Source organism: Talpa europaea (genome assembly GCF_964194135.1).
Source record: "Talpa europaea genome assembly, chromosome: 9".
NCBI classification, from domain to species: Eukaryota; Metazoa; Chordata; class Mammalia; order Eulipotyphla; family Talpidae; genus Talpa; species Talpa europaea.
The window spans coordinates 59,324,759-59,350,446 of NC_140076.1; the positions used below are offsets into that span (position 1 = coordinate 59,324,759).

Genomic DNA, 25,688 nt, shown 5'->3' on the forward strand with positions numbered 1-25,688 from the left:
GGGAAGAACATATTTTCTTTTCATAATTTAGCAGCATAAGTAACCACAGAATTTTGGGACAACTCTTCTTTCCACTTTGCTGTTCATGTTAGTAGCTTATTAGAAGTTAAAAAGACTTCCTTATACTGCTTTACTGTATGAGCTAACACTTGGAGTAGGAAAAATCATTATTGGAAAAAGTATGATAAAGGTTTTTAACTGATAAAATTATTTAATCTTTATTTCTTGTCTTGTGTACTTTAGACCATAGTATCATTAAGAGAAATTGTTTTTATTTGGGAAGATTTCTTCACTGTTCCATGAAATTTTCTCATATAATTGTAAATATATGCCTTGTTTGGAAGGCAGATGTGAGTATTACTATATAGTTCAATTTGGAAATAGTTTTTATTTTTAGATTATTACTGATTTTCTTTTTTTGAAAAATTCTGTCCTATAGAAGTAAGACTTAATTGTAACATGGGCATTTTTGTATGTGCTAAACAAAAGATTGTCTCCCTTTGAACTAATCTTATTTATTTTGGTATGACATTGTAACATCTAGCATGAATATCTTCCAATTAATTGATGATGTGATGGTTAATTGGCACGATTTTTCTTTTTCAGCTGTAAATGAGTAATAGCATGTCTTAAAAACTAGTGACATATTGCATTTTCAGAAATGCAGCAGTTTATAATTGAGGTTATTCCTGGTTTAGCTTCAGAAACACTGGGGTAGTGCTTTGGTTGGTAGTCTGAGTTGAGTAGCACTGATATTTGTTCTATGTTTATCTCTCTCTTTTTAAAGACTTCTTCCTATTCTCATCTCAGTCTTGAAAGGATCATGAGATGTAAAGCTTTTAAAAATAAACACTCATATTATGTAGGTTTCCTTAAAATGTCTAAGAGGAGTCCTAAACTGAAGTGAATGTTCGCATCTTTTCACACCCAGAGGCTTTACAGAATTGACCCAATGCCCTTTCCTCAATCTATGAAGAAAGCCTTGAGTCTCAAGGATTCATTCCCTTTATAGACTTTTCCAATCTGTTTGTTTTCTTCATACTCTTTTTTTTTCTTCCTTTTTCTGTACTGAGTTAGCCTTCTTTATTTATTTATAAAATAGACTTTATTTGGGACAGCTTTAGGTTTACAGAAAATTGATAGAAAATACAGAGTTCCCATAAATACTTTCCCATCACATTTCCCCTATTATTATCATCTTGAATTATTCTGGTATATTTGTTCTAATTGATAGGCCAGCATTAATGTATTATTATTCACTGAAGCCCATAGATGACATTAGGTTTACTTTTTTTTTTTTAAAGATTTATTTATACATATAAGAACTGGGGTACAGGCCAGAGGTGTGGGGTGTGTGTGAGAGGATTTATCAGAGACAGAGTGGGGAGCAGAACAGGCAGACTGACTGAAATACACTGCTGAGGGGAGCAGCTGGCGAGTCAGGAGAGGTCTGCTGAGCAATGTAGGTTGCTCCCTGGCTGGCCGGGAATCAAACTGCTGCAGTGGCTGTGGATAGTTTCATAGTTGCGTCTTAACCCTGGGCAGGTTTACTTTTTGTGTTGTACATTCTGTGGGTTTTAACAAATGTTTAATGACATGTACCCACCATTATAATATACAGAACAATTTCACTGCACATAAAATGCTCTGTGCATTGGGCCTCTCTGGTGGCGCACGGGGTTAATAAGTCTCAGCACTATGAAGCTATCTGCAGCCACTGCAGCAAGAGTTTGATCCCCTGCCAGGTAGTTGACCCACATGATGCAACAGACCTCTTCCGTCTTGCCCCTTCAGCCGTGTATTTTAGTCAGTCTGCCTGTTCTGCTCCCCCACTCTGTCTCTGGTGAATCCTCTCACAGTCTGCACCTCTGACCTGTACCCCAGTTCTTGCATGCATAAATAAATACATTTTTTTTTCTTTAGATTTATTTATTTTGTATGGAAGAGCTGGGATGCAGGCCAGTGATTCAGGGGGTGAGAGGATTCACCAGAGAAAGAGGGAGGAGCAGAACAGGTGGATCTACTGAAATACACTGCAGAGGAGAGCAGCAGGCGAGGCAGGAGAGGTCTGCTCGCCATATGGGTCAGCTCCCTGGCCAGGGATCGAACTCAGGCCCTCAATCTGCAGTGACCTGCGATGCCTTGATAGCACTAAGCCTTTAACTGCTGCACCACCAGGGAGGCCCCAAATAAATAAATCTTTAAAAACTTTTTTTAAATCCCCTGTGCACTATTTATTTGTTTTTCCCCTTTTTTTTTGTTCCCGTTTTCCCCCTTTTACAACCTTTGGAAATAATTTCCCTTTTCTTGTTGTTAACTTTTTATTACATTTGTAAGTCATTTATTTACAACAAGTTTGTAGAACTTTGGGGCTACGTTTTTTCTCCTCCATGTTTATACATCTTTCACTTACCCTCCACCAGACCTCCCGTGCCACTGCTCTACCTCCTTTCTTCCCTTATCCTCTCCTCCCTCCCTCCTGTTCCCTCTGTTTACAATATCTTTCCCTGAATCTTAGATTTGTTTTTGCCATGCTTTGCCAGTATATATGTTGTGGTTTTTCATATTCCACAGATAAGAGTAACCATCCAATATCTGTCTTTCACTTTCTGACTTATTTCACTTATTATAATCACTTAGCTATTCATCCATTTTGTCTCAGAAGACACTCTCTCATCTTTCTTAATAGCTTAGTACTATTCCATTGAGTATATATATTCCATAATTTCTCTATCCAGTTGTCTAATTGCTAATGTGAGGAAGTTATTTTTTGGATTTAGGATTTACTGAATGTTTTCCATTGTATTTTAGTGGAATCTGACGAATGTAGAGATTAAAGTAAATTTGAACTACTAGTATGTTCCCAGTGGCTAACAGCTAGCTTGAAATTGTGGAACTTCTAAACTCTTACCCTGATTTAAATAGACTTACCTTACAAATTTTATAGTAATGCCTTTGTGATTTTCTTCATTTATCAATCAATAACTTCAGTAATATTGTGTATTTCATTAGAATAAAGGTTCACCTTTTTTTGAGTGCCATGTGCTAAAATAGTTTAGGGAAAACAAAGATAAATGAAGTCACTGCCTCTTTGTATAGAACATACTTGAAATTTAGAAAGAATAACTGGGAAAGATGAAAATGCAAGTTATGATTGATGTTCTAAAGTTTTAAAGAAGAATGGTGTTATGGCAAGCCAAGAAATTTATATAGAAATCTCATCATTTGAATTTTACCCTTAAAACTAATTGAGAATGGTATTGGTAGACATAAAAGAGAAATATCATTCTAGGAAGCGAATTATGTTCATTGATAAGAATTTGGGGAAGGTCAAGTATGACTGATGATGGTGAGATTATGGAAAGTTATTAATGCCAGAGTATGAGGATTTTTTTTTATTAGTTAAGTAAAAATAGGGAATATTTTTCAGGGGGATGAGTAAGGAACTAGTAATCTTAGCAAGGAAAGAAGTTTTTTTTCTTCCTAATTCTTTTCATAGTCTAAAATTAATTTTATAGCCTTAGAGTATATACAGTATTATAGCTTTTGCTGCATCTGTTTTCTAAAATGCCATTTTCAAAAAAAGGCACATGTAAGTTTGTTGTCATTCTTACAGCCTACCTATGTCAGCATTATAAAGATACTTTAATTGTAATTAGTAGTTACTGAAATATTTTATGAATTTATAGTTTTGTTCATATGCTGAGATTTTTTCTTTCAAATGAATCATTAATAAACATAGTTTCTTTCTACTTTAAGTTGTTTTATTTTTAAAATAGTATATTTGCTTTCTCTGTTATAGAACGGTGGCTGCTGAAGTTAGGAAGCAGATCTCTGGACAATATAGTGGTTCTCCTCAACTGCTGAAAAACCTCAACATTGTTGGCAATATATCCCATCATACCACAGTAAGTAGCATATTTAAAATATGGTATATGTTGGTGTATTATTGACTAGGCCATGAAACAGTAGTGGAAAGAAAAGAGCCAGTAGATTGGTTTCTATCCACCAGTCTTATTACCTTACTTGTGGCTGCCTCACTTGTTCCTGAAATCTGAGTTGGAGGAGAGTGAGTGTTAGGAGGTATAATAGAAGTGTTGATTTCCTGGCAAACTCTGAAATTTTACATTCAGAATTTAATCAACTCGAATTTTGCAATCAGAACTCCCCAAAGGTAATGTGACTTATTACTTGCAAATTTAGAAATCTATTGTACAAATAGGTACTAAAATAAAAATTAAATAATTATGTGGATTTGTGGTATTATCTCTGTCTCCTTTATTAGAAAGAAAGAAATAATTGTTGAATCATTTTTGTAAGCCGGGTAGTATGTCAGTCAGAGATTTAATTATGTTTTCTTATTAAAAAAGCTGGCATGCTGTTAATAAGTAAAAAGTGTTATTTATTAGTTAAAATAAGAATATGAATTAAAAACATACCTCCATTTGTCAAAAATGAAAAAAGTGAATAGGAATGACTTGGGTAAAGTAACATGTTAACACTTTCTATTTAGTTATGAGTTAGTACCAGTTACTGAACAAAATGGTATGTCAGATCATAACAGCGCAATTGGCTTGTAATGACATATTTATACTCTTACTAACTTTTTCTTGTTCCTTACCCCTTGATGTCCTGATTTTTCTGCTTACCAAACAAATTATTTGTTGATCATAATTGCTTTCTTGAATGTGCCCTTGATTTCCTTAATATCCTGTCATGTCATTGTATCACTTGGCAATTGTACCACTTGGCAAAATCATGTCATTTTACCACTTGGCAAACCTCAGAGTTGCTTAAATTCAACTCAGTTGTTATTTTATACCTGTACTTATGTACTTGATTGTGGCTAGGAGAAAAAATACCCTATCCTATTGACTGGTCTCACCTTAAATTTAGGACCACTACCTCATAGAACTTTAACATTGCTAGGCAAACATTTGTGTCCTCTTACTTGGTTTATTCTCTTACTATTTTAGTTGGCATATTTCACGCTTTCTACTCTTTCTACTCTTATCACTCTTTCCCATTTTAATGACATGGCTTTCTTTTTACAAAAATATTAAATCAATCAGATGAGAACTTTCAAATATTTCTATTAACATGTCTGTTAACCAGTTATTATCTGCACACATGTATTATCTACCTGTTCACCAGTCCCTATAGATCACCTGCTGGCAGACAAGTGGTTAGCTGATCCCTCTACTTATTCATTAGATCTCAGTTTCTCAGGAACAGTATTGCAGTAGTCTCTTTTCTTTTTTTTTTTTAATTTATTTTACTAATTTTTTTTGTTTTACATATGTGTTTTTATTTTTAATTTTTAATTTAAATATATTTATTTTTAATTATTTTTAATTTGATATTATTTTTTACATCATTTTTCATTTTTGCACAATGTATCCTCATGGGCTTAACTGACATCTATAGAACACTAAGCCCAAGATACTTTACTTATTTTATGCCTGCAAGAGCTGTTGTGCAGGCCAGAGGTGGGGTGAGGGTGAGAGGCTTCACCAGAGTCAGAGAGGGGAACAGGACAGGCAGATTGACTGAAATACACTGCTGAGGGGAGCAGTGGGCAAGACAGGAGAGGTCTGCTGTGCCACATGGGTTAGCTCCCTGGTCTGGGGTGGAACTCATGCTGCAGTGGCTACAGATAGCTTCATAGTACTGAGACTTAACCCGTTGCACCATTAGGGAGGCCCCTCTCTTTTTTTCTTTTATGTTATTTTCCCTCCTATTCATTGCCTTATTTCCATCCATATAAAAGCATGCTGTTATTTCTCCTATGTAAAAAAAATTCTGCTTTTGGCCTCATTTTTCCACCAGTCTCCAATTTCTTATGTTTCTTTGCTCTTTTTTGGTGTCAAAATACCTTCAAAAGGTTGTCAGGGCTCATGTATTCTCTCTGAAAAAGTACTTTATAAATTATGAAAATCTTCAAACATACACAGAGGTAGACAGACTAGTAAAAATATTGATTTTTTTTTTTACTTCACCATAATTCTGTAATTATGGCTCTAACACTGAAAGTAAAGGCAACAAAAGCAAATTAAGCGGGAACTTAACCAAACTAAAAATGTTTCTGAACAGCAAAAGAAATCATCACTAAAATGAAAAAACAAAGTACAAAAAGGAAGAAATTATTTACAAATAACATCTGATAAAGGGATTAATATTTAAAATACATAAAGAATCCATGTGAGTGGGCCTCCCTGGTGGTGCAGGGGTTAAAGTCTCAGTGCTATCAAGCTTTTCCTTCCCTGTCCTAACACTTTTCCTTGAAATGATTGGTCATTCCTTGAGGAAAGGTTCATTTTGGATTAGACATGTATAAAGATTCCCAGGCTTTTTCATTATTTTCAGTGAGTAGTCATTTATGACACTTTCAACCCTGAAAGGTATACTGACCCAGAAATATACTGGTGGAGAAGCATTGTTTTAAATCTTTTAACCATTTTTTCATTTAAAAATATTTATTTTGTAGTAAAATGTATATGAGATAAAATTTACCATTTTAACTACTTCAAAATGTACAACTCAATGGCATTTATGTTGTACAACTATCACTATCATATTTCAGAACTCTTTTTTTTAAATACTAAACTAAAACCCTAAACTCATTAAACATTAACTCTATTTCCTCTTCTTCCAATGCCTGGTAAACTCTATTCCCAGTCTGTATGATTTGCCTATTTTATATAACTCATGTAAGTGAAATTGTGCATCTTAGTATATCTATAGTGTTGTTGGTTGTATATCTTTGTCTAGGCTTTTAGTGGGATGCTTAAGGCATTTTATAAAATAACTTATTGCACTACTGATGTGGACATTTTACTAGTTTGAGTGAAGTATAGAAAGTGCCTATTCTTGTGTCCTCTTACCCTTTATGTATTGTATATAGGCCGTCTCTGACACTGCTAGTGGTAAGTGGCAAAGAGTACTTTGTCATTGCTACATGGATGTGAATGTCCAAATTCCTTATGTGGAATCCACTGACTGGTGTGGGAGACTCTTTACCTTATAGTAGGTATGAAAATCACAACTCCCCACTCTGACTTCTCTCACATCACCCTGGTGCAGATGTATATGGATATTTTGTTATAATTGATGAGGGTGAAATCTGGCTCCCCATTGCTTGGCATTTTATAGTATGGACATGGGTAAACCAAGTTTTTCATATCATTTTTTTTGCCTGGAGTAGAACAGTTAGTGTAAGAGTTTTGTTTTGGTAGGCATCTTGTCTCTTAGTCCTTTGAGGAGAATAGATTTGTTTTTTTTCTTCCCACATTCCTTGGTTTTAACATTTATGCTTATGTCTATGATCCTTTGCAATTTAATTTTTATATATGTTGTAATGTAAGAATTGAGCTTCACTTCTCCGCTCTCCCTCCTTGTAAGTATCTGATAGTTTCAGTAACAATGGTTGAACAGATTTCCATTTCACTATTGAATTGCTTCTTTTTCTCTGTTAAAAACATCCTGGTAGTGTACTATGTACTTAACAGATTAGGCAAGATTGATGATAGAGGGAGAAAAAAACCATGAATTTTAAAGCTTAAAAACCCCGTTTGAAATTTCAATCCATCATTTTATTTTCAGATTGTTTCTTTGAGCACAAATGCCTTTATTTGTAGAATTGTAATAGTATCTCATAACTTACAGACTTCATTTGAAGGAGAGTTTTAAGTGAGAAAACACAATAATGACATAATAGCAACTATCTTTTGAGTATTTGTGTTGTAGTAGTCATTATTTCATTTAATATCTTTAAAATGTTGCTATGTGGACCCCCCCGATGGTGCAGGCGGTTGAGTGCTGAGTTGTGAAGCTGTCCGCAGCCTCTGCAGTGCTGGTTTGATCCTGGCTGGCCGGCGAGGGTCCCAGGCGAGGGTCCCACATGGCATAGCAGACCTCTCGTTGTGCCCGCTGCTCCCCTCAGCAGTATATTGCATCAGTCTGCCTGTTCTGCTCCTCACTCTGTCTCTGGTGAATCCTCTTACCCTCCTGCACATCTGGCCTGTACCCCAGTTCTTGTATAACATAAATAAATCTTAAAAAAAAAATAAAATGTTGCTATGTAAGTTACTAGTTATTTAGTTTAAAGAAGCTTATTAATGACTTACTGTCTACTTAGAAATGCATCTTGAGAAATAATGTTCTTATTTTTTATTGGTCCAAAATGACCATTTGTTATGAACTTTTTCTTAGTTTTTGCCTGAATTTTTTTTCTTTCTTGAACTAATTTAATTGAATTAAGAAGTAGGATATCTTATTAAAAAGTGTATTTTCAGGGCCTCCCTGGTGGCGCAGCGCTGGGAAGCTGTCCACAGGCTCTGCAGCACCGGTTTGATTTGCGGCCGGCCAGGGAGAGTCCCACATGGCACAGCAGACCTCTCTTGTCTCGCCCGCTGCTCCCCTCAGCAGTACTTTCGGTCCTTCTGCCTGTTCTGCGCCCTGCTCTATCTCTGGTGAATTCTTTCACCCTCCCGCGCCTCTGGCCTGTATATCAGCACTTGTATAAATAAATAAATCTTTTAAAAAAAATTGTATTTTCAGCTTGACTAGGGAATTCCAGGAATATTCTGCTATTGCTATCTACTTTTAATAAGATTTATGTATTAATTTTCTGTGGCTCTGGTAACAAATTATTATAAGCTGGATGGCTTATGACAACAGAAATTTGTATTCTCATAGAGTAAATAGTCTTTTAGTCCAGTAATCTGAAGTCAGATATCCGTGGGCTGAAATCAAATATTTGGAGAGGCTGCCTTCTCTGGAGACTTTAGAAGAGAATAAGTTCCTTGATTCTTCCAGATTCTAGCAGCTGCTTATGGTGTATCATTTTTTTTTTAAAGATTTATTTTTATTTATTTATTTATACAAGCACTGGGTACAGTCAGAAGCACGGGAGGGTGAGAGAATTCATCAGAGCCAGAGCAGGGAGCAGAGCAGGCAGAAGGACCGAAGTACACTGCTGAGGGGAGCAGCGGGTGGCAGGAGAGGTCTGCACGCCATGTGGGACCCTCCTCTGGTGGCCGGGGAACATCTGGGGATGGAACTGGCGCTGCAGAGGCTGCAGGCAGCTTTGCAACCCAGCGCTCAACTGCTGCGCCACCGGGGAGGCCCTATGGTGTATCATTTCTGTTATCCTTAAAGAGAATCCTTAAATCTGTCTTTGGTATGTCTTCATATGGCTTTCTTCTCTATGTGACCTAAATCTCCCTCAGTCTTCATGTAAGTGTATATATTTAGGACCCATGCAGTTAATTGAGGGTAATGTTCTCATTTTAAGGTCATTAATCTTATTTCCAAACACCCATTTATTTATTTATTTGTTTGTTTGTTGCCATGTGAGGGCCATGGTTTGGGATACAGAGATCTTCTGAAGGGCCATTTTTCAACCTACCACACAGTATGATTATGCATTTTAACAGTAATAAATGATAACAAGTAAATTAAAAACATTGTTTGGAAACTTAGCACTTTTAAGTCTTCCAAAGATATAAAAAAGTAAAAATAATCCCTCCAATGGATGTTTTATAAACTGTAAAGTATTATAAAATTTTTAATTATCATTATTATTTTTATGAGAAGAATATTAAAGAGAATATGATCTAAAACATAAGGGAGGATAGGAAGGCCAACACTTTGTTTCTTTAGTGTGTCTGGCAGAAATTTCAAAAACAACTAGGTTTAAGTATACTATATTTTAAAAAATAATATTTTTTCTTCACTTGAAGCTTAATTTTTACATCTGTCTCTTCCTTTCTACCCACTTCTGATGCCCGCCCTTTTTTATAAAGGTTCCCCTTACTGAAGCAGTGGATCCAGTAGATTTGGAAGAATATCTCATTACTCATCCATTAGCTGTGGATTCTGGGCCTTTAAGGGATTTGACTGATTTCCCTCCAGATGATATTGAAGTTGTTTATAGTCCACGGGACTGCAGAACCCTTGTTTCAGCTGTACCTGAAGAAAGGTAAGAAGACATTCACCCATTTTTTGTTTTAGTCTAACTATAGAAAGGCTAACTTCTATTATTTTATTTAGATGTTATTTCTTGTGGTGGAGGTGTTTCCTATGATATGAGCAAAGAACTGCCGCAACCAATTTCATAACATGAATTTTCTGTCTAAATTACAGATATTTTTTCTTTTTTAAATAGTGAAATGGATCCACATGTTAGAGATTGTATAAGAAGTTACACAGAAGACTGGGCAATTGTAATCAGAAAGTAAGTATTTATTATGTATTTTAAAATATGTAGTAGGATTTGTAAATGGATTAATGTAGATCAACAATGAGACCTGAAAATTCATTAGAAACAGCAGCCAAAAAAGCAAAAGAGAAACCTTTGTCTATACATACTTTCTCCTTTTACTTACAGAACAATATGTTTATGGGGGTAATATCTCTGTATTATTAAAGGCCGTTAATAACTAATAATATATGGTGATAATTATTTATAGTCTATTTCTTTCAGGAAATCATGAGTTGATATTGATGAATACTTTCTATTCTTTTTTTTTTTTTTTAAAGACATGCATATCCATGTTTTTTTTTTTTTTTTTTTAAGATTTATTTATTTATTTATACAAGCACTGGGTACAGTCAGAAGCACGAGAGGGTGAGAGAATTCACCAGAGCCAGACCGGGGAGCAGAACAGGCAGACAGATGAAGTACACTGCTGAGGGGAGCAGCGGGCGGCAGGAGAGGTCTGCGCGCCATGTGGGACCCTCGCTGGCGGCCAGGGATCGAACTGGCGCTGCAGAGGCTGCGGGCAGCATTGCAACCCAGCGCTCAACCGCTGCGCCACCGGGGAGGCCCAATACTTTCTATTCTTAAAAACCAGTCTGTCTAGGGCCTCCCCGGTGGCGCAGCGGTTGAGCGCTGGGTTGCGAAGCTGCCCGCAGCCTCTGCAGCACCGGTTCAATCCCCAGCTGCTCCCCGGCCACCAGAGGAGGGTCCCACATGGCGCGCAGACCTCTCCTGCCGCCCGCTGCTCCCCTCAGCAGTGTACTTCGGTCCTTCTGCCTGCTCTGCTCCCTGCTCTGGCTCTGGTGAATTCTCTCACCCTCCCGCGCTTCTGACTGTACCCAGTGCATGTATAAACAAAACAAACAAATAAATAAATAAATAAAAACATGCCTCTATTTAAAAAAAAAAACCAGTCTGTCTATTGGAATTCAGGTAGTTAATAAACTTAATTTTAAAAACTGCTTTTCCAGATCAAGCTGTTGAAAGGTCTCTACCATTTATTAATTGATCTTTCCTTGATCTTCCTGTCTAATCAAATTAATATTTGTTAAAAATAATGGTTTATTTTATCAGAAAATATGTTTTTCAATGGCCTGTATAAAAAATTAAGTTTGATTAGGCAATAAAATAAAACTACTTTTCTTTGCTGATTTACACATGAAGGAGGATTTTCATGCCAGTACTTCTGAACCTTATTTTATTTTTCTAAAGGAAATATAATGGCTGAAGTGGTAAGGAATTCTGTTGTGACAGTTCAGTTTTCAGAAATGAAAGTAATCTGTATTAAAATATGCTAGCAGTAGTGATGTATCTATTGCTCTTTGTTTTGCCCTTATGGTTTCTGTCTTATTTCACTGGGTTTAATATTGAGCTAGGCATCACTCTGGAGGATATTGCTGACATGCTTTTTAGTTTTAGACTGACCTAATAAAAGCATAGTCTACTAGACTTTATAAAGAAGAACTGTTTTTATGAACTTAAAATTTTGATAAGGATTTCAGACAGTACTGAAAAAAACTGTTCTCCATCAGACAATTTAAAAGTATTTATCTCTATGCATATATGTTGGAAATTTATAAACAGAAATCTTAATAAAAAAAAGTTAGTTGTAAAATATATTAACCTCAGAATCATGGAGTCTGCTACTTAGTTCTAACCATGTGGTTGCTGGCCTGATTTAGACTGAGGGTTAGATAATTAACATTTATGGGTAATTGCTATGTACTGAGAATTTTATTGGGTATTTTATTCTCATCTAATTTAAGATTCTAACAGATAAGGTAACTGAAGTACAGAGTAAATTAAGATCTTTGTGGTCCCATGATCAAAAAGTCGGGTAGCCAGGTTTAGAATTTAGGAACAGAACAGGAGGAATGACTGAAATACACTGCTGAGGGGAGCAGCAGGCGAGTCAGGAGAGATCTGTTATGCCATGTGGGTAGCTCCCTGGCTAGGGACCGAACTCATGCTGCAATGGCTGCGGACAGTTTCATAGTTTGTGTCTTAACCCCTTGCATCACCAGGGAGGCACTTTTTTTTAAAGATTTTGTTTATTTTGTATACAAGAACTTGGGTGTAGGCCCAGAGGTATGGAGGAGGGTGGTAAGAGGATTCACCAGAGACAGAGTGGGAAACAGAACAGGCTGATCGACTGAAATACACTGCCAAGAGGAGCAGTGGGCAAAACAGGAGAGGTCTGCTGTGCCATGTGGCTAGCTCCCTTGGCCGGGGATCGAACTCATACTGCAGTGACTGACCCTGCACAACCAGGGATGCCCCTATTTTTGTTGTTTTTGTAAGAGTAGTAATTATTGGACTTTAGTAGATAGAATAGTGCTGTGACTCATAGTTTAATTAATATTCTCAAAGAGTTGTGAGAGGATATGGAATATACAAGATGAACTGATTATCTTTGAAATAAAATTTTGATGAGTAAAGAAATATTAAAAATTTAGTGGATGGGTTTAATGGCAGAATTGACATGACTTAAGTATAGTAACTATAAGATGAAGCCACAACATTATTCCATAATTCAGCATAGGAGGTTAAAGGGACTAAAAGTACTTTATTCATTTAACAAATACTTAAATAAACAAACACAGGTAAACATTTAGTGTTTATAATGAAGGTTAAGTCATTTGGGGGAAAAAGTAGGGTGAGGGAAGAACAGTACATGCAAAGGCTCTATATTTGAAGCATGCTGGGAATGTTCAAGGAATAGAAAAGAGGCCAGCATGGCTGAAACAGAATAAATGAGAGTGAGAATGCCAAGATATGAAGTCATAGAAATGGTGGTATGTGGGGGTTGGATGGATAATCATATAGAGCTTTATCATAGCAATTGACCAGAGGAGAGAATAACATAGAAAAAAAGTGTTGAGAATGAATCAGGTTATTTTTTTCAGTGCTCTTGAATTTCATACTGTAAATTTTTTAGAAAATAAAGGTGGCAGAAAACAGTGCTACTTTGGTTTATTAGAATAGCTTAGCTAAATCCCTTTACAAATTTAGGCACTTTAAACATTTCATGAAAGATTGAGACATCTGCTTCTGAAAAATACCTTTAATGTTACTATATTTAAGTATTTTAGTTCTTCCAGAGGAAAACTGCTTTATTTTATGGATATATTTTATGTGAATTACATTTAATACCTTGAGCAACAAAACGTGATGTGATTGATTCCTTTCAAATTGTTTTGTTTCTGTTTCTTGAATTGGCAGATAGCAAGACCCATATCAATTTCTGGTAATCATTGTTTTTACTCCAATTAAAAATTTCTCCCAGTTTGACATATGAAGTTTTAAAATAGTAACTCCTCTTTGATCTTAGTGTCTCTACTTGATATTTTTGGACATAGGGTTGTCAGGAAGCAAGGTTACATTAATTTGAGTTATTCTTAGCCATACATGACAACTCTTGTCAAAACTCAATACAATACATCTTAATTATGTGAAACAGGTGCACAGTGATGTTGATCTTAACAGTTTTTCATTTTACAAATCTGCAGTTTTAGGTTAAGATCTTTTATTCATAATGATATACAGCAATTTTTTGTGTGTGGCTGAAATTTTAAGATTGAATATTTGATAACTTTTTTTTGCCTTTTAAAAATTTATATTATTAATGCAGTATATATTTTCTTCTCCCCCATTTTATTCTTTAACCCGACTTCCCAGCCTTTCTTATTACTGATCAGCTCTTTGAATTGAAAATGCAGTTCATTTATATAGAGAGAGTTATCATGAAAAGAAGAATGTGATTTACTTCTGGAAACTCATCATCTGCTATCTAGTTGGATCAAAGGAACTTTAAGTGGGAGTTTTCTTAAACCTTTGGTTATATGTTTAGCACTCTCAAAACTGCTGGAATGTATCCTTATAAATATATTTCTTATAAGGAAGTAATGGAGAGAACAGTTGGCATGATGGTGATAAAAAAAGTTGCTAGATTAAAAAAACTGATATTTAACTCTTTTATATTGAATAGGTATCATAAACTGGGAACAGGATTCAATCCCAATACATTAGATAAACAAAAAGAAAGGCAAAAAGGTTTGCCAAAACAGGTCTTTGAATCTGATGAAGCTCCAGATGGCAGCAACTACCAGGATGACCAAGTAATAACTTTATTTTTATGTAGCTATAAGAAGTTATTGTTAAATGTTTTTTTTTCTTTAATGTATTTATACTTACTATTTTACATGACAGGATGATCTTAAAAGACGTTCAGTGTCAATAGATGATACTCCAAGGGGCAGCTGGGCCTGCAGTATTTTTGACTTAAAAAACTCACTTCCTGATGCTTTGCTTCCCAATTTACTGGATCGCACGCCAAATGAAGAAATAGATCGTCAAAATGATGATCAAAGGAAATCAAACCGTCATAAGGAACTTTTTGCTTTGCATCCATCACAAGATGAGGTATAGATATTTAGATAGAAAGAATCAAGTAATTATTAGGATAAATATTTTGAGAGTATGAATTGTATGTAGTATTAAAATAATATAGGGGATAACATTTAATCAAAACATAGCTGTAATTTGTATAAGTGAAATACGCATTTTCACATTAGTGAATTTATTATTTATAATGAGTAACTTCTGTGAATTGAGTGCACTTATAAGCTAAAGAGTTCTGTTGGAGTATAAGTAGGTCATTCTTTCCTATGTTCAATTGTGAAGACTGAAGGTATTAGATTAAGTAACTTCTTTAAAAAAATCATAAAGAAAAAAAATAAAAAATCATAAAGGTTTGAAATGTGATAAGCATGTACAATTTGGTGTTTGTCAATTTGTAGGAAGAACCAATAGAACGACTTAGTGTTCCTGATGTACCCAAAGAACATTTTGGTCAAAGACTTCTGGTAAAATGTTTATCACTCAAGTGAGTATTTCTTTCATGGTATAGCTTTTATTTTCTGGAATAGTATTTTGAGTGCTATTTAGAAAAATCCTAGTAGATTTTATGTTTATATTTATGTCCTTTTGAGTAGTATTTTCTTCTGTACATATTTTTAAATTATACTAAGCATTTATAGTTACACATGGGGCTTTAGAACCTTTTTGGTTCACAGGTGGAGGTGACCCTTTGCCACAGTTATTCATTCAATTAGTCTTAAAACTTGTAAAACATTCACTAAAATCTGTATTGTGTAACAGATGTTATTCTTGACTTGGGAAATATAAAGACAAAAATACTTTTTTCCATAAAGAGTTTACTTTACATTTATTATTTGGTAGACTTTGTTATTTTTGAATAAGTTGAAGTATATGTATTTTTTCCTTTTTTAAAAAAGTTGTGACTTTTGACCTAGTATCATGGAAGTAATGTATCCTACATTTATATTGTGTTTCACAAAGTACTTTGTCTTATTTCATGCTGTATTAAGAATAATTCTGTGAGGTAGATACTATTTTCATTTTTAAATGAGAAAACCAGGGCTCAGCAGGATTAACTTGCAGAGGTTAACTGCCATGCTCATTTTATGCCATGCTCATTATACTCTTTTTTATTATATCATGTTAACATTATAGTTAATTATTAGTTGTGACTCAAGCAAAAATAATTTTCAGTTCATAAAGCTTTCTAAGAGAAACAATTCATAGGGACAGATAACCTGTATAGATAAAACGTGGGAAGTTTTTTTCCTTTGAAAGATAAGACTTTAATATTTCATCAGGTTTATCCAGAAATCTGTTAGACAGATTCAGCAAATTGAGTCTTTTGAATATCTGGACACCTAACATTAGCTCTTATAATATTTTTTCAACAACTTTATAATGATATAATATGCCTATTATAAGCTCACCCTTTTGAAATATACAGGCCAATGGTTTTTAGTATATTTTTAGAGTTGTACAGCTATCACTACTGTCTAATTATAGAAAGAAACTCCATATTTGTTTTAGTTTGCTGAGGATGCCATAACAAAATACCATGTATTTGGTGGCTTACAAAAATTTATTTTCTCACAGTTTGAGAGCCTGGAAGGTGAAGATCAAGTTGCTGGTAGTATTAATTTTCTGATGAGGCCTCTCTTACTGACTTGCAGATGACTACTTTTTTTGCTATGCCCTCACATGGCCTTTCCTTTATTTGTACATGGAGGGAGAGCCTCTGGGGTTGCTCACTTTTCTTATAGTGTTGGGGAGAAAAGATGCTAAGTCCCTTTTAAGCAAATGGGTGAGGCTTTACAGTGAGGCAACACATTTCATATCGGGATTGCCCTGTAGCAATAAGACACCAGTGTTGTTGGATTAGGCCCTCACCATTATGACCTCATTAAATTTTTATTACTTGCTTTTAATGGTCTTATCTCCAAATGCAAAATACAAATACAGGCTAGGGCTTAACTGTATGAATTTAAAGGGGGTTGGGGATACAATTCAGTTCATAGCATTACCCATCAGCAGACATTTCCATTCTCTCTTCTACTCAGCCCGTAGCAACCTTTTTGCTTCCAGTTTCTATGAGTTTGTCTTATTTTATGTAAGTGAAATTATATACTGTGTGATCCTTTGTGTATGTCCTCTTTTGGAAAGTATAATATTTTCATTATTCATGTATGTTACAGCATGTATCAGAACTTTATTTCTTTTTATGATTGAGTGATATTCCATTGGATGGATAAACCACATTTTCTTTGTTTCCACCTTTTAGCAAATATGCATCGTGTTGCTATGACATTCATAGTATAGTAGATTTCTCTGGAACAGATACCTAGGATTGGAACTATGGTGACTCCATGTTTAAATTTTGGAGGAATTGCCAAACTGCTTTTCAAAGCAGTTGCACAATTTTATACTCAGCATCATTTTGATCATAGTCATTCTGGTGGATATGAATTGGTGTGTTACTGTGGTTTTACTTACGATCTTCTTGACTAATAAAGTTACAAATTTATCTTTCCTTAGAAAAATAATTTTTCACATTACTTTGTTCATTAGCTTTAGTTTGGTTCTTGTTAAAAATTCTAAACTAAGAAGTTATCTATGATTTATATAGATAAATCAATCATTTTTTGATTTATCTATGACAAGAAAAATCTAGGTATAAGGAAGAAGAATTTGGTGACTTTGTAATTTCATAATGGGCCAGAAATTATATTTCAGTCAGTTACAGAAACTGATAGCCTGTTTGAAATTAATTTATGTTTTAGCCAAGAATAGCCTTATCGTGCATGAGAAAGTTGTTTCTGATATTATAAAAGCTGTTATTCAACAATGTAGTGATTTAGAACTTTAGGAAAGTTCCACCCAAGTACGATCAGCTGATAAAAAAACTAAGAATTTCTTGAAAGCGTAGAAATGGTAAGAAGTAATTCCAAGGGGGTGAGAATTCTATAGCTAATCTTAAGATTAAAACTATTGTCAACCCCAGGTTTTAATGGAATACACAAAGCACTTGAGCAGCATGAAAAGAGATTCTTGTATAAGTGCCTACTGCCAGATTTCATAGCAGTAATATTCTAAGAGGTAGTGGTGTAAATCTGTTACAATTTTGGGTTTAGTGGAGAGAGAGAAAGATAGGAAACAGGAAAAAGAAAAAACTCCTCTAAGAATTTGTAACCATAAACTTGCATACTATCTGTGTGGCTCAGAAAACTTCAAGGAAATTTGTAGTTTCCAGTGGTTCAAGATTTGTAGTTGCCCCAGGTTCCTGGAAAACCATATGCCATTGTTTTTTTGGAGGGACCTACTTTTCAAATGTAGACTTAGAAAGATTTCTATAGAGAAATTGAATTACAGTTATAGTCATAAATTACTGTACATGGCAGAATAAACCACTGACCTGCAAAGGACTACAGATAATGACTGATCCAATTTAGAATATAAAGTATCTGTAATAGATTTAAGTAAATACTTATTTTAAAAATGTTGCAGAAGAACAATATACTGAGGATCAATAAGGAAGACTTCTAAAAGATTCATTTTTTTTTAGGGTTTTTAACAAACTCAGTTTGGCATGCATAGTCATCTAAGGAGTGTCTCAATCAGATATTTGGCAGTTGCCTTAATGTCATCTGGGAAGGTATCCTTGCTTCTCTCATTATCCACTAGACTAACCTGGACTTGTTTGTATAGTGCTGGAAGAGTTTGCAGCAAGAAGAGATTGGGGGACCTCCCTGGTGGTACAAGGGGTTAAGTCCAGCACTGTGAAGCTATTGGCTGCCACTGCAGCATCTGTTCGATCCTGGCCAGGGAGCTAACTCACATGACGCAGTAGACCTCTCCTGTCTTGCCCTCTTGTCTGCTGCTCCCCTCAGCAGTGTATTTCAGTCAGTCTGCCTGTTCTGATCCCCACTATGTCTCTGGTAATTCCTCTCATCAACCCCCTTGTCCCCCCTCACCTCTAGTCTGCACCCCAGCTCTTGTATGCATAAATAAATAAATCTTAAAAAAAAAAAACATTGGATTTGTAAGACATATCACCTTGGATTGGAGTTCTTAGAATATCATATTTATTGGTCAAAACAAGTCATAGACTACCTAGATCCAAGGGTTGGGGAAATAGACTAACCTCATAATGGGATTATATGCATAGAATTTATGTCCATTTTTAAAAAATCTATGAATGATAAAGTAATTTTTTTTTCATTTTATATATTTTTTTACATCATTTTTCATTTTTGCACAATGCATGCATTTTCATCTTGGTTATAGTCCCCATACAATTCCCACCCCCCTTGTGATCCTACTCCCTTCTCCCCCGCCTCCCTCCCCCTGGCCCCCCTACCCCCCCTTCCCCCCGTAGCATGTCTCTGGTTTATAGTTGCTTGTTGATTTTGATTTTTACTTTATTATAATTAGTCTTTTTCCTAGTCCCTTATATATATATTTTTTTTTAATAGAGGCATGCTTTATTTGTTTGTTTGTTTGTTTGTTTTTTATACATGCACTGGGTACAGTCAGAAGCACGGGAGGGTGAGAGAATTCACCAGAGCCAGAGCGGGGAGCAGAGCAGGCAGAAGGACCGAAGTACACTGCTGAGGGGAGCAGCGGGCGGCAGGAGAGGTCTGCGCGCCATGTGGGACCCTCCTCTGGTGGCCGGGGAGCAGCCGGGGATCTAACCGGCTCCTCAGGTGCGGGCAGCTTCCCAACCCAGCGCTCAACTGCTGCGCCACCGAGGAGGCCCCCTAGTCCCTTATTTAGGTTTCTAAATTCCTGTTATGAGTGAGACCATCCGTTTTTTTTCTTTTTCTTTCTGGCTTATTTCGCTGAGCATGATCCCTTCCAGCTCCATCCATGTTGCTGCAAATTGCATGAGTTTATCTTTTTTGATTGCTGAGTAATATTCCATTCTGTATATGTACCACACCTTCTTGATCCAGTCATCTATTTTTGGGCATTTGGGTTGTTTCCATAGCTTACCTATTGTAAATAGTGGTGGTATAAACATAGGGGTGCAGGTTTGAATTAATGTTTTGAATTAATGTTTCTGTGTCCTTTGGGTAAATACCTAGGAGTGGGATTGCTGGATCATATGGAAGCTCCATCTTTAGCAGGTTGAGGAATCTCCACACAGTTCTCCATAGTGGTTGGACCAGTTTGCACTCCTACCAGCAGTGCAGGAGAGTTCATTTTTCTCCATATCCTTACCAACATTTGTTTTTGCTAGTTTTTTTTAGTATGTGCCATTCTCACTGGTGTAATATGGTATCTTGTAGTTTTGATTTGCATTTCCCTGATTACAAGTGATGTTGAACATTTTTTCATATACCTGTTGGCCATTTGCATTTCCTTTGGAGAAGTTTCTTTTTAGCTCTTCTGCTCATTTTTGACTGGGTTATTTGTTTTTGTTGAGTCGCGTCAGCTCTTTGTAGATTTTTGTGATCAGTCTTTTATCATTAGTGTTGTGTGCAAAAATTTTCTCCCAATCGATGGGGTGTCTCTTTGTTTTGGTTACTGTCTCTTCTGCGGTACAGAGGTCTTTAATTTGATATAGTCCCAGCTGTTTATCTTTGCCGATGAAGTAATTTTTTAGACTGATAAAACTGGGACTATTTCCTAATAACAGTTTAATCATCAAAATTTAATATCTAGAGGAATTATTTAGGAAGAAGGATTTTATATGGTGGAAGAGATCATGAGTAAATAAATGGAATATGTGAGAATAAACCTCAGTATTTAATAGTCTATTTTATGTGATTAAAATAACTAAGATAGAATGCAAAATCTAACACAAAGTATAAATTGGTGAGTGACTAATGTTAAAGCATTTTAAGTCTGATTTTGAGGATGATAGTACAGATATTGAGCAATATTAGACCACTTAAGGTAAATAATGTTCTTTAAATGTTCTTGGATAACCATTAAAAAGCAAATGAAAATACTAGACCAATAAAAGGAAAGAGGGAATCTCTGTCGATCCAAAAAGAAGGCAAGAACAGAAAACTCTCAGAAAAGGTATAGAACAATGAACATAAAATACTAGAAATTAAACCAAACATAGGCCTTCACAATGAGTGTAAATTGACTACACTCTTATTTTTACTTTCAGCCTTTCTGAATACCTGTTTATGTTGGATCTTCTTTAAAAAAATAATAATAACTAAATTGTTTAAAATGTAGTAAAACTATGTTTTATAAGTGAAGAGTATAGTCTACAACAGCAGGGAGGATTTTGTGAAGGAGATAATGGTTGATTTGGATGGAAAGATTTACTTGGAACATGTGTTTCAGGAAGAAGGGGGAATGTAGATGGTGTAGCACTGATGTAGGAAAATACAAGGTATTGAAAGAATTTATTTTTTGGAATGAGAGTTTCTCTCCAACTCTGTATTTTATTTTTAAACTGTTTTCATCTTTTTTTCCCTAAAGGTTTGAGATTGAAATTGAGCCTATTTTTGCAAGTTTGGCTTTATATGATGTCAAAGAAAAGAAAAAAGTAAGGCTATATAATTTGAAGAGTCTTTTATCACAAATATCTGTTTTTAAGTCATTTTATAAGGTGACTAGGTAATGAGCTTTTGGAGAATTATTAAACATGAATCATTTTAAAAGAAAATAGAAATTTAATTTATTAATTTTTTTACTGCAAAATAGTTTAGTTTATAACTAGTTTTATTTCACCAAAAGCAACTATTTTTAATTTAAGTAATAGAAAAGCTAAAACAAGAAATGCATTTTAGGCAAATGTATGAAAGATTAGAATGATGATGACTGAATTTTTTGACATAATTTTTAATTTTTTTATTAAAAGATCATGTATATATATATTTTTAAAATCTGTCATAAATACTGAGTTTTACTATCTTTATTACAGCTAGGAATTTTTCAGAGGGCTATTTCACACAGCATTTCTTAATTTAATATTCAGTATTATGTCAGTAGCAACTTAAAGTACCTTCAGTGATCAGCTGTCAACATAATGTGGATTTCTGCAGTGGACCTCTGCTCCAGCAACTTATATTTGCCAAATCAAAAGAGCTGAGATGTAATTTTTAAAACCTCAATATGGGTTTTAAATTTAATAATTATTAGTCATTCATCTCAATAATAATTACTGTATATTTTACTAGAGATCATATTTTTAATCAAGAGTTTGTAATATGGTTCTTTAGAATAAATGTATTATATGCATTATGTTTCCCAAATAGTTTGTATGTTTCTTCTGCTTTAATTTAAATATGTAAAGATGGTCAGTGAAATATATGATAAACTGTATGTTATGCTAATACATTCAAATATCTGTAATATTTTAAGACTGGATATTTATAAGTTTTTTTAGTTTTTGCAAATTGTACAGTTTTTAAAAATTAATATATGAATGTATTTTTTAGATTTCAGAAAATTTTTATTTTGACCTTAACTCTGAGCAGATGAAAGGATTGTTACGTCCACATGTACCCCCCGCTGCTATTACCACCCTGGCAAGATCAGCTATTTTTTCTATCACTTATCCTTCCCAAGATGTTTTTCTTGTAATAAAGGTGAGAATAAATGTTTAGTATATTTGTTTACCTGTGTAGTGTCTATATATTTGTCTCCCTATCAATATTGTCAGCTCTTCAAGGGCAAAGATTTTGCCTTTACTTATTTTTTTCATCTTAATATTCCTTAACACAATACTGGATGTACACTGTAGATACTACCTAAGTTTTTCTTGAGTAGGAGACTATATTAGTTAGATTTCTTCAGAGAAACAGACTAGAAACAGACTAATAGGATGGAAATAAACACAGAGAAACAGAATTTTTTTAAGGAGTTTTGACTTGTGATGGTGAGGGCTGGCTAATTTGAAATCTGTAAGGCAGGCTGGCAGGCTGGAAGACTAGAATTTCAAATAAGAGCTGATACTATGCATGGTAGTCTTGAGTCTGAATTCTGCAATACAGCATACTAGAGCTCAGACAAGTTTTCTTTTTCTTTCCTTTTTTGTTCAAGAGAAGAAATCCATACTTTTATTTATTTGCTTTTAGTAATTTTAAATCCCTGAGTGATAGAGCATCACACAGATTCTGTGTCCAGTGACACAGGTGCTTTGAAAATTTTACCTGCATTTGGCATGGAATTTTGCTGCTGTTTATATGGGCATGAGTTATCTTTTCCCAGCTTACCCTGGTCTTGGTTTGCTACCAGTGGTCACTGTGGTGTTCATTACTTTGTATACATAAGCACATCTCTTGTTTAGGTAGAATTCAGTTTCATCTCAAGCATAAACGCTGTCAGTTTAAAAAAAAAACTATGTGCTTCCTCTCTTCTTGGAGACCCTCCTGATAGCAAGCAAAGACGGTCTTGGACCATAGCCTTTAAGACATATATGTTATTTTAGAGGTCATATTCTCAGTCGGTATCCTCATAGGCTTCAAATTGACCCAAGCAAGGTTTCTGTGTTGTGGTCTTGAGAATTTCCCTTGGAAATCTTGTTTTTTGCTCTAAAGGCTGTCAAGTGTTTGGATGAGCCCTATCCACATTATGGAGAATAATGTGCTTTCTTCAAAGTCTGCCTTCTCTAAAAAGTACCTTCATAGCAACCTCTGGACTAGTGTTTGATTAAATATGTAGACATTAGCATAGTCTAGCCTTGTTGCCATATAAAATTAATCACCACAGGAGCTATACTATAATTAATTGCTCAACTCCTAAATGATATAAATATTAAAATCTAAATCGTTGAGTTTATGGGACATTATGATTTGACTGTCAGCCAATTAATAATAAGATTTGCAAAATCTAAGGTCTGGATCTTACTAAATTATTTAGGGTAACTTAAAGAATAACTTAACTAGACCTTGACTTAAAAGTAGCTTAAAATATATTTCTTAATCATTTTATCTTTATACATATAACTATCATTAAAGGGTAATGAATTTTATATAAGATTATAAAGTGGATTGTTATGAAATTATCGTGTTTACCCACAGGAATAATGCCCTAATTTGTGGACACATTCCTGTGAATTCAGGTTAAAGTAAATCTTAGTTACAATGAACAGTTCTAAAAACAAAGATTTAGCAATAGTTGTTTAAAGAAACTCACTTAAAATGTAGATGTTTATACAATTGAAAAATATAATACATGTAGCTATTTTAAATGACAAAATAATAAGTTTTCATAAAATGGAACACATTTGAGGAAATGAGCTAGAAAGAAAGAAATGATGGTCGGAATATTGACTTCTTGATAATGAGATTATGGAGTGGCAAGATTTGGTTGTCATCATGGGGTTGATTGTTTTAGATAGGATTAAGGATAAGTAAATAAGGAGATAAATCACTCATATAATGGAATACTTATGGCAATTAAAGCTACAGCGTGGAAGAATTTAATGCTATAGAAATGTATGTGTGACATGTTTTGAGAAAAGTCTGTACAGAAGTCTCTACTTAGTGATTTAATTGTGTAAGAACAAACACTGGTATACACATTAAGTTCTGTATATACAAAGAACAAGACTTTTCTATTATTTAAAAAAATGAACAAGTTAAAATGTTAAATTTTAATGGATTTATTTTTAGGAGATTTTCTTTAATCACCTGTGACCCATTGTGATATTTTTGTTTGTTGAAAGGAATCTGTGTATTAGTGCTGTATAAGAACAAAAAATAAAATCCTCCTGGCATAGAAAATTAGCATTTATTTAGTTTATGCATATGCATATGAGTTTTCTGTTAATATCACTGTGTTCAAATTATTGTTTATATAAGCCTACTATTTTGGAAAGAAAAACAGAATGCACAATGAAAGCAACCCACAAGTAGACAAACAAAACTTGGGTTACAATAAAGTTCACATAAAATTATTTTAATTAACTTTATTGAAATATGGCAATTATTGAAGTACACAAAAATCAGATAGTTTTATGAATTATTCTAAAGTGAATACTTTTGTTACCACCCACCCAGGTTAAGAAACAAAACATAGTCAGAATCCCAGAAACTACCCAATGCCTATTCCATTCATATCCCTTCCTTTTCTACAGTTTTGCCTATTTTTGAACACTATGAGATTCAACAGTATAATACATTTGTTTTGCTTTTTTCTCCTCTTCATGATTGTGTGGTTAATCATACTGCCATATACAGCAGGTTTAAAGGTGCTTTGCTTTGTAGTATTTAATTATATGAATGTATCATAATTTATTTTAACAGCCATTTTCATTCATTTAAGTTTTTGGTTTTTATCAATACTTCTGTGGACATTTGCATTCCATGAGTATTCACTTCTGTTGAGTATAGTCCTAGGAGTAACATTACTCCTAGGAGTCATTGGATATTTGCAGTTCATCATTATAAGTGCTACCAAGTATGTTTTCTAAGTATTTGTAATAGTTCCATATATATATTCATTTGTAGCCTTTATTATATTGAAGTAATTTCCTTCTATTACTAGTTTATTGACTATTTCTATGATGATAGTGTGTTGCATTTCATCCAGTGATTTTTTGCATCACTTAAGATGATCACGTGAATTTTTTTTTGTCATTTTGTTAATGTGGTATATTTGTTAATTGAGTTTCAGATGTTGATTCATCCTTGGCATTTCTTGTTGTTTCTTTCAAGATTAATCAATTTTTACTGTTTGTCTTTTGACAGCTAGAAAAAGTCCTACAGCAAGGAGACATTGGAGAGTGTGCAGAACCATACATGATTTTTAAAGAAGCAGATGCCACCAAGGTAGAATGTTATACCTCTCATTTCCCCAACACCATTACTATTGTAATTTGAAAGAATACTATGCAAAGCATATTGGAGAATTTTACTACTAATTAATTTTTTCTATTGGTCTACTGATTATCTTACTTTAGATCCTTTGTGACCTAGCTTGTATCATGTGCTGTGCTAGTCTTAAAACTGCCACCTCAAAACTGATTCTTTTAAATTTTTTTTTCTTGGTGAAAACCAAGTACACTCAGTTTAACTCCTAAATAATTAAATTTTTTTTCTGTTTTTACAAAATAGTGATGTTCATGAAACTTTTCCTA

At 34.4% G+C, this 25,688-nt stretch overlaps 1 protein-coding gene across 7 annotated transcripts in view; it reads left to right on the forward strand.

Moving 5' to 3' along the window:
- Positions 1-25,688, forward strand: part of DOCK7 (dedicator of cytokinesis 7) — a gene marked incomplete at both ends in the record, with an annotated part of 152,880 nt that overhangs the window by 13,541 nt on the left and 113,651 nt on the right. For all 7 annotated transcript variants that reach the window (XM_084242692.1, XM_084242693.1, XM_084242694.1 and 4 more), the window contains 9 exons: positions 3,803-3,908; positions 9,807-9,982; positions 10,169-10,237; positions 14,250-14,379; positions 14,471-14,683; positions 15,061-15,146; positions 21,083-21,149; positions 22,045-22,194; positions 25,300-25,380. In XM_084242692.1, coding sequence (XP_084098818.1) covers positions 3,803-3,908; positions 9,807-9,982; positions 10,169-10,237; positions 14,250-14,379; positions 14,471-14,683; positions 15,061-15,146; positions 21,083-21,149; positions 22,045-22,194; positions 25,300-25,380 — 1,078 coding nt within the window. The remainder of the gene's footprint in view (positions 1-3,802; positions 3,909-9,806; positions 9,983-10,168; positions 10,238-14,249; positions 14,380-14,470; positions 14,684-15,060; positions 15,147-21,082; positions 21,150-22,044; positions 22,195-25,299; positions 25,381-25,688) is intronic.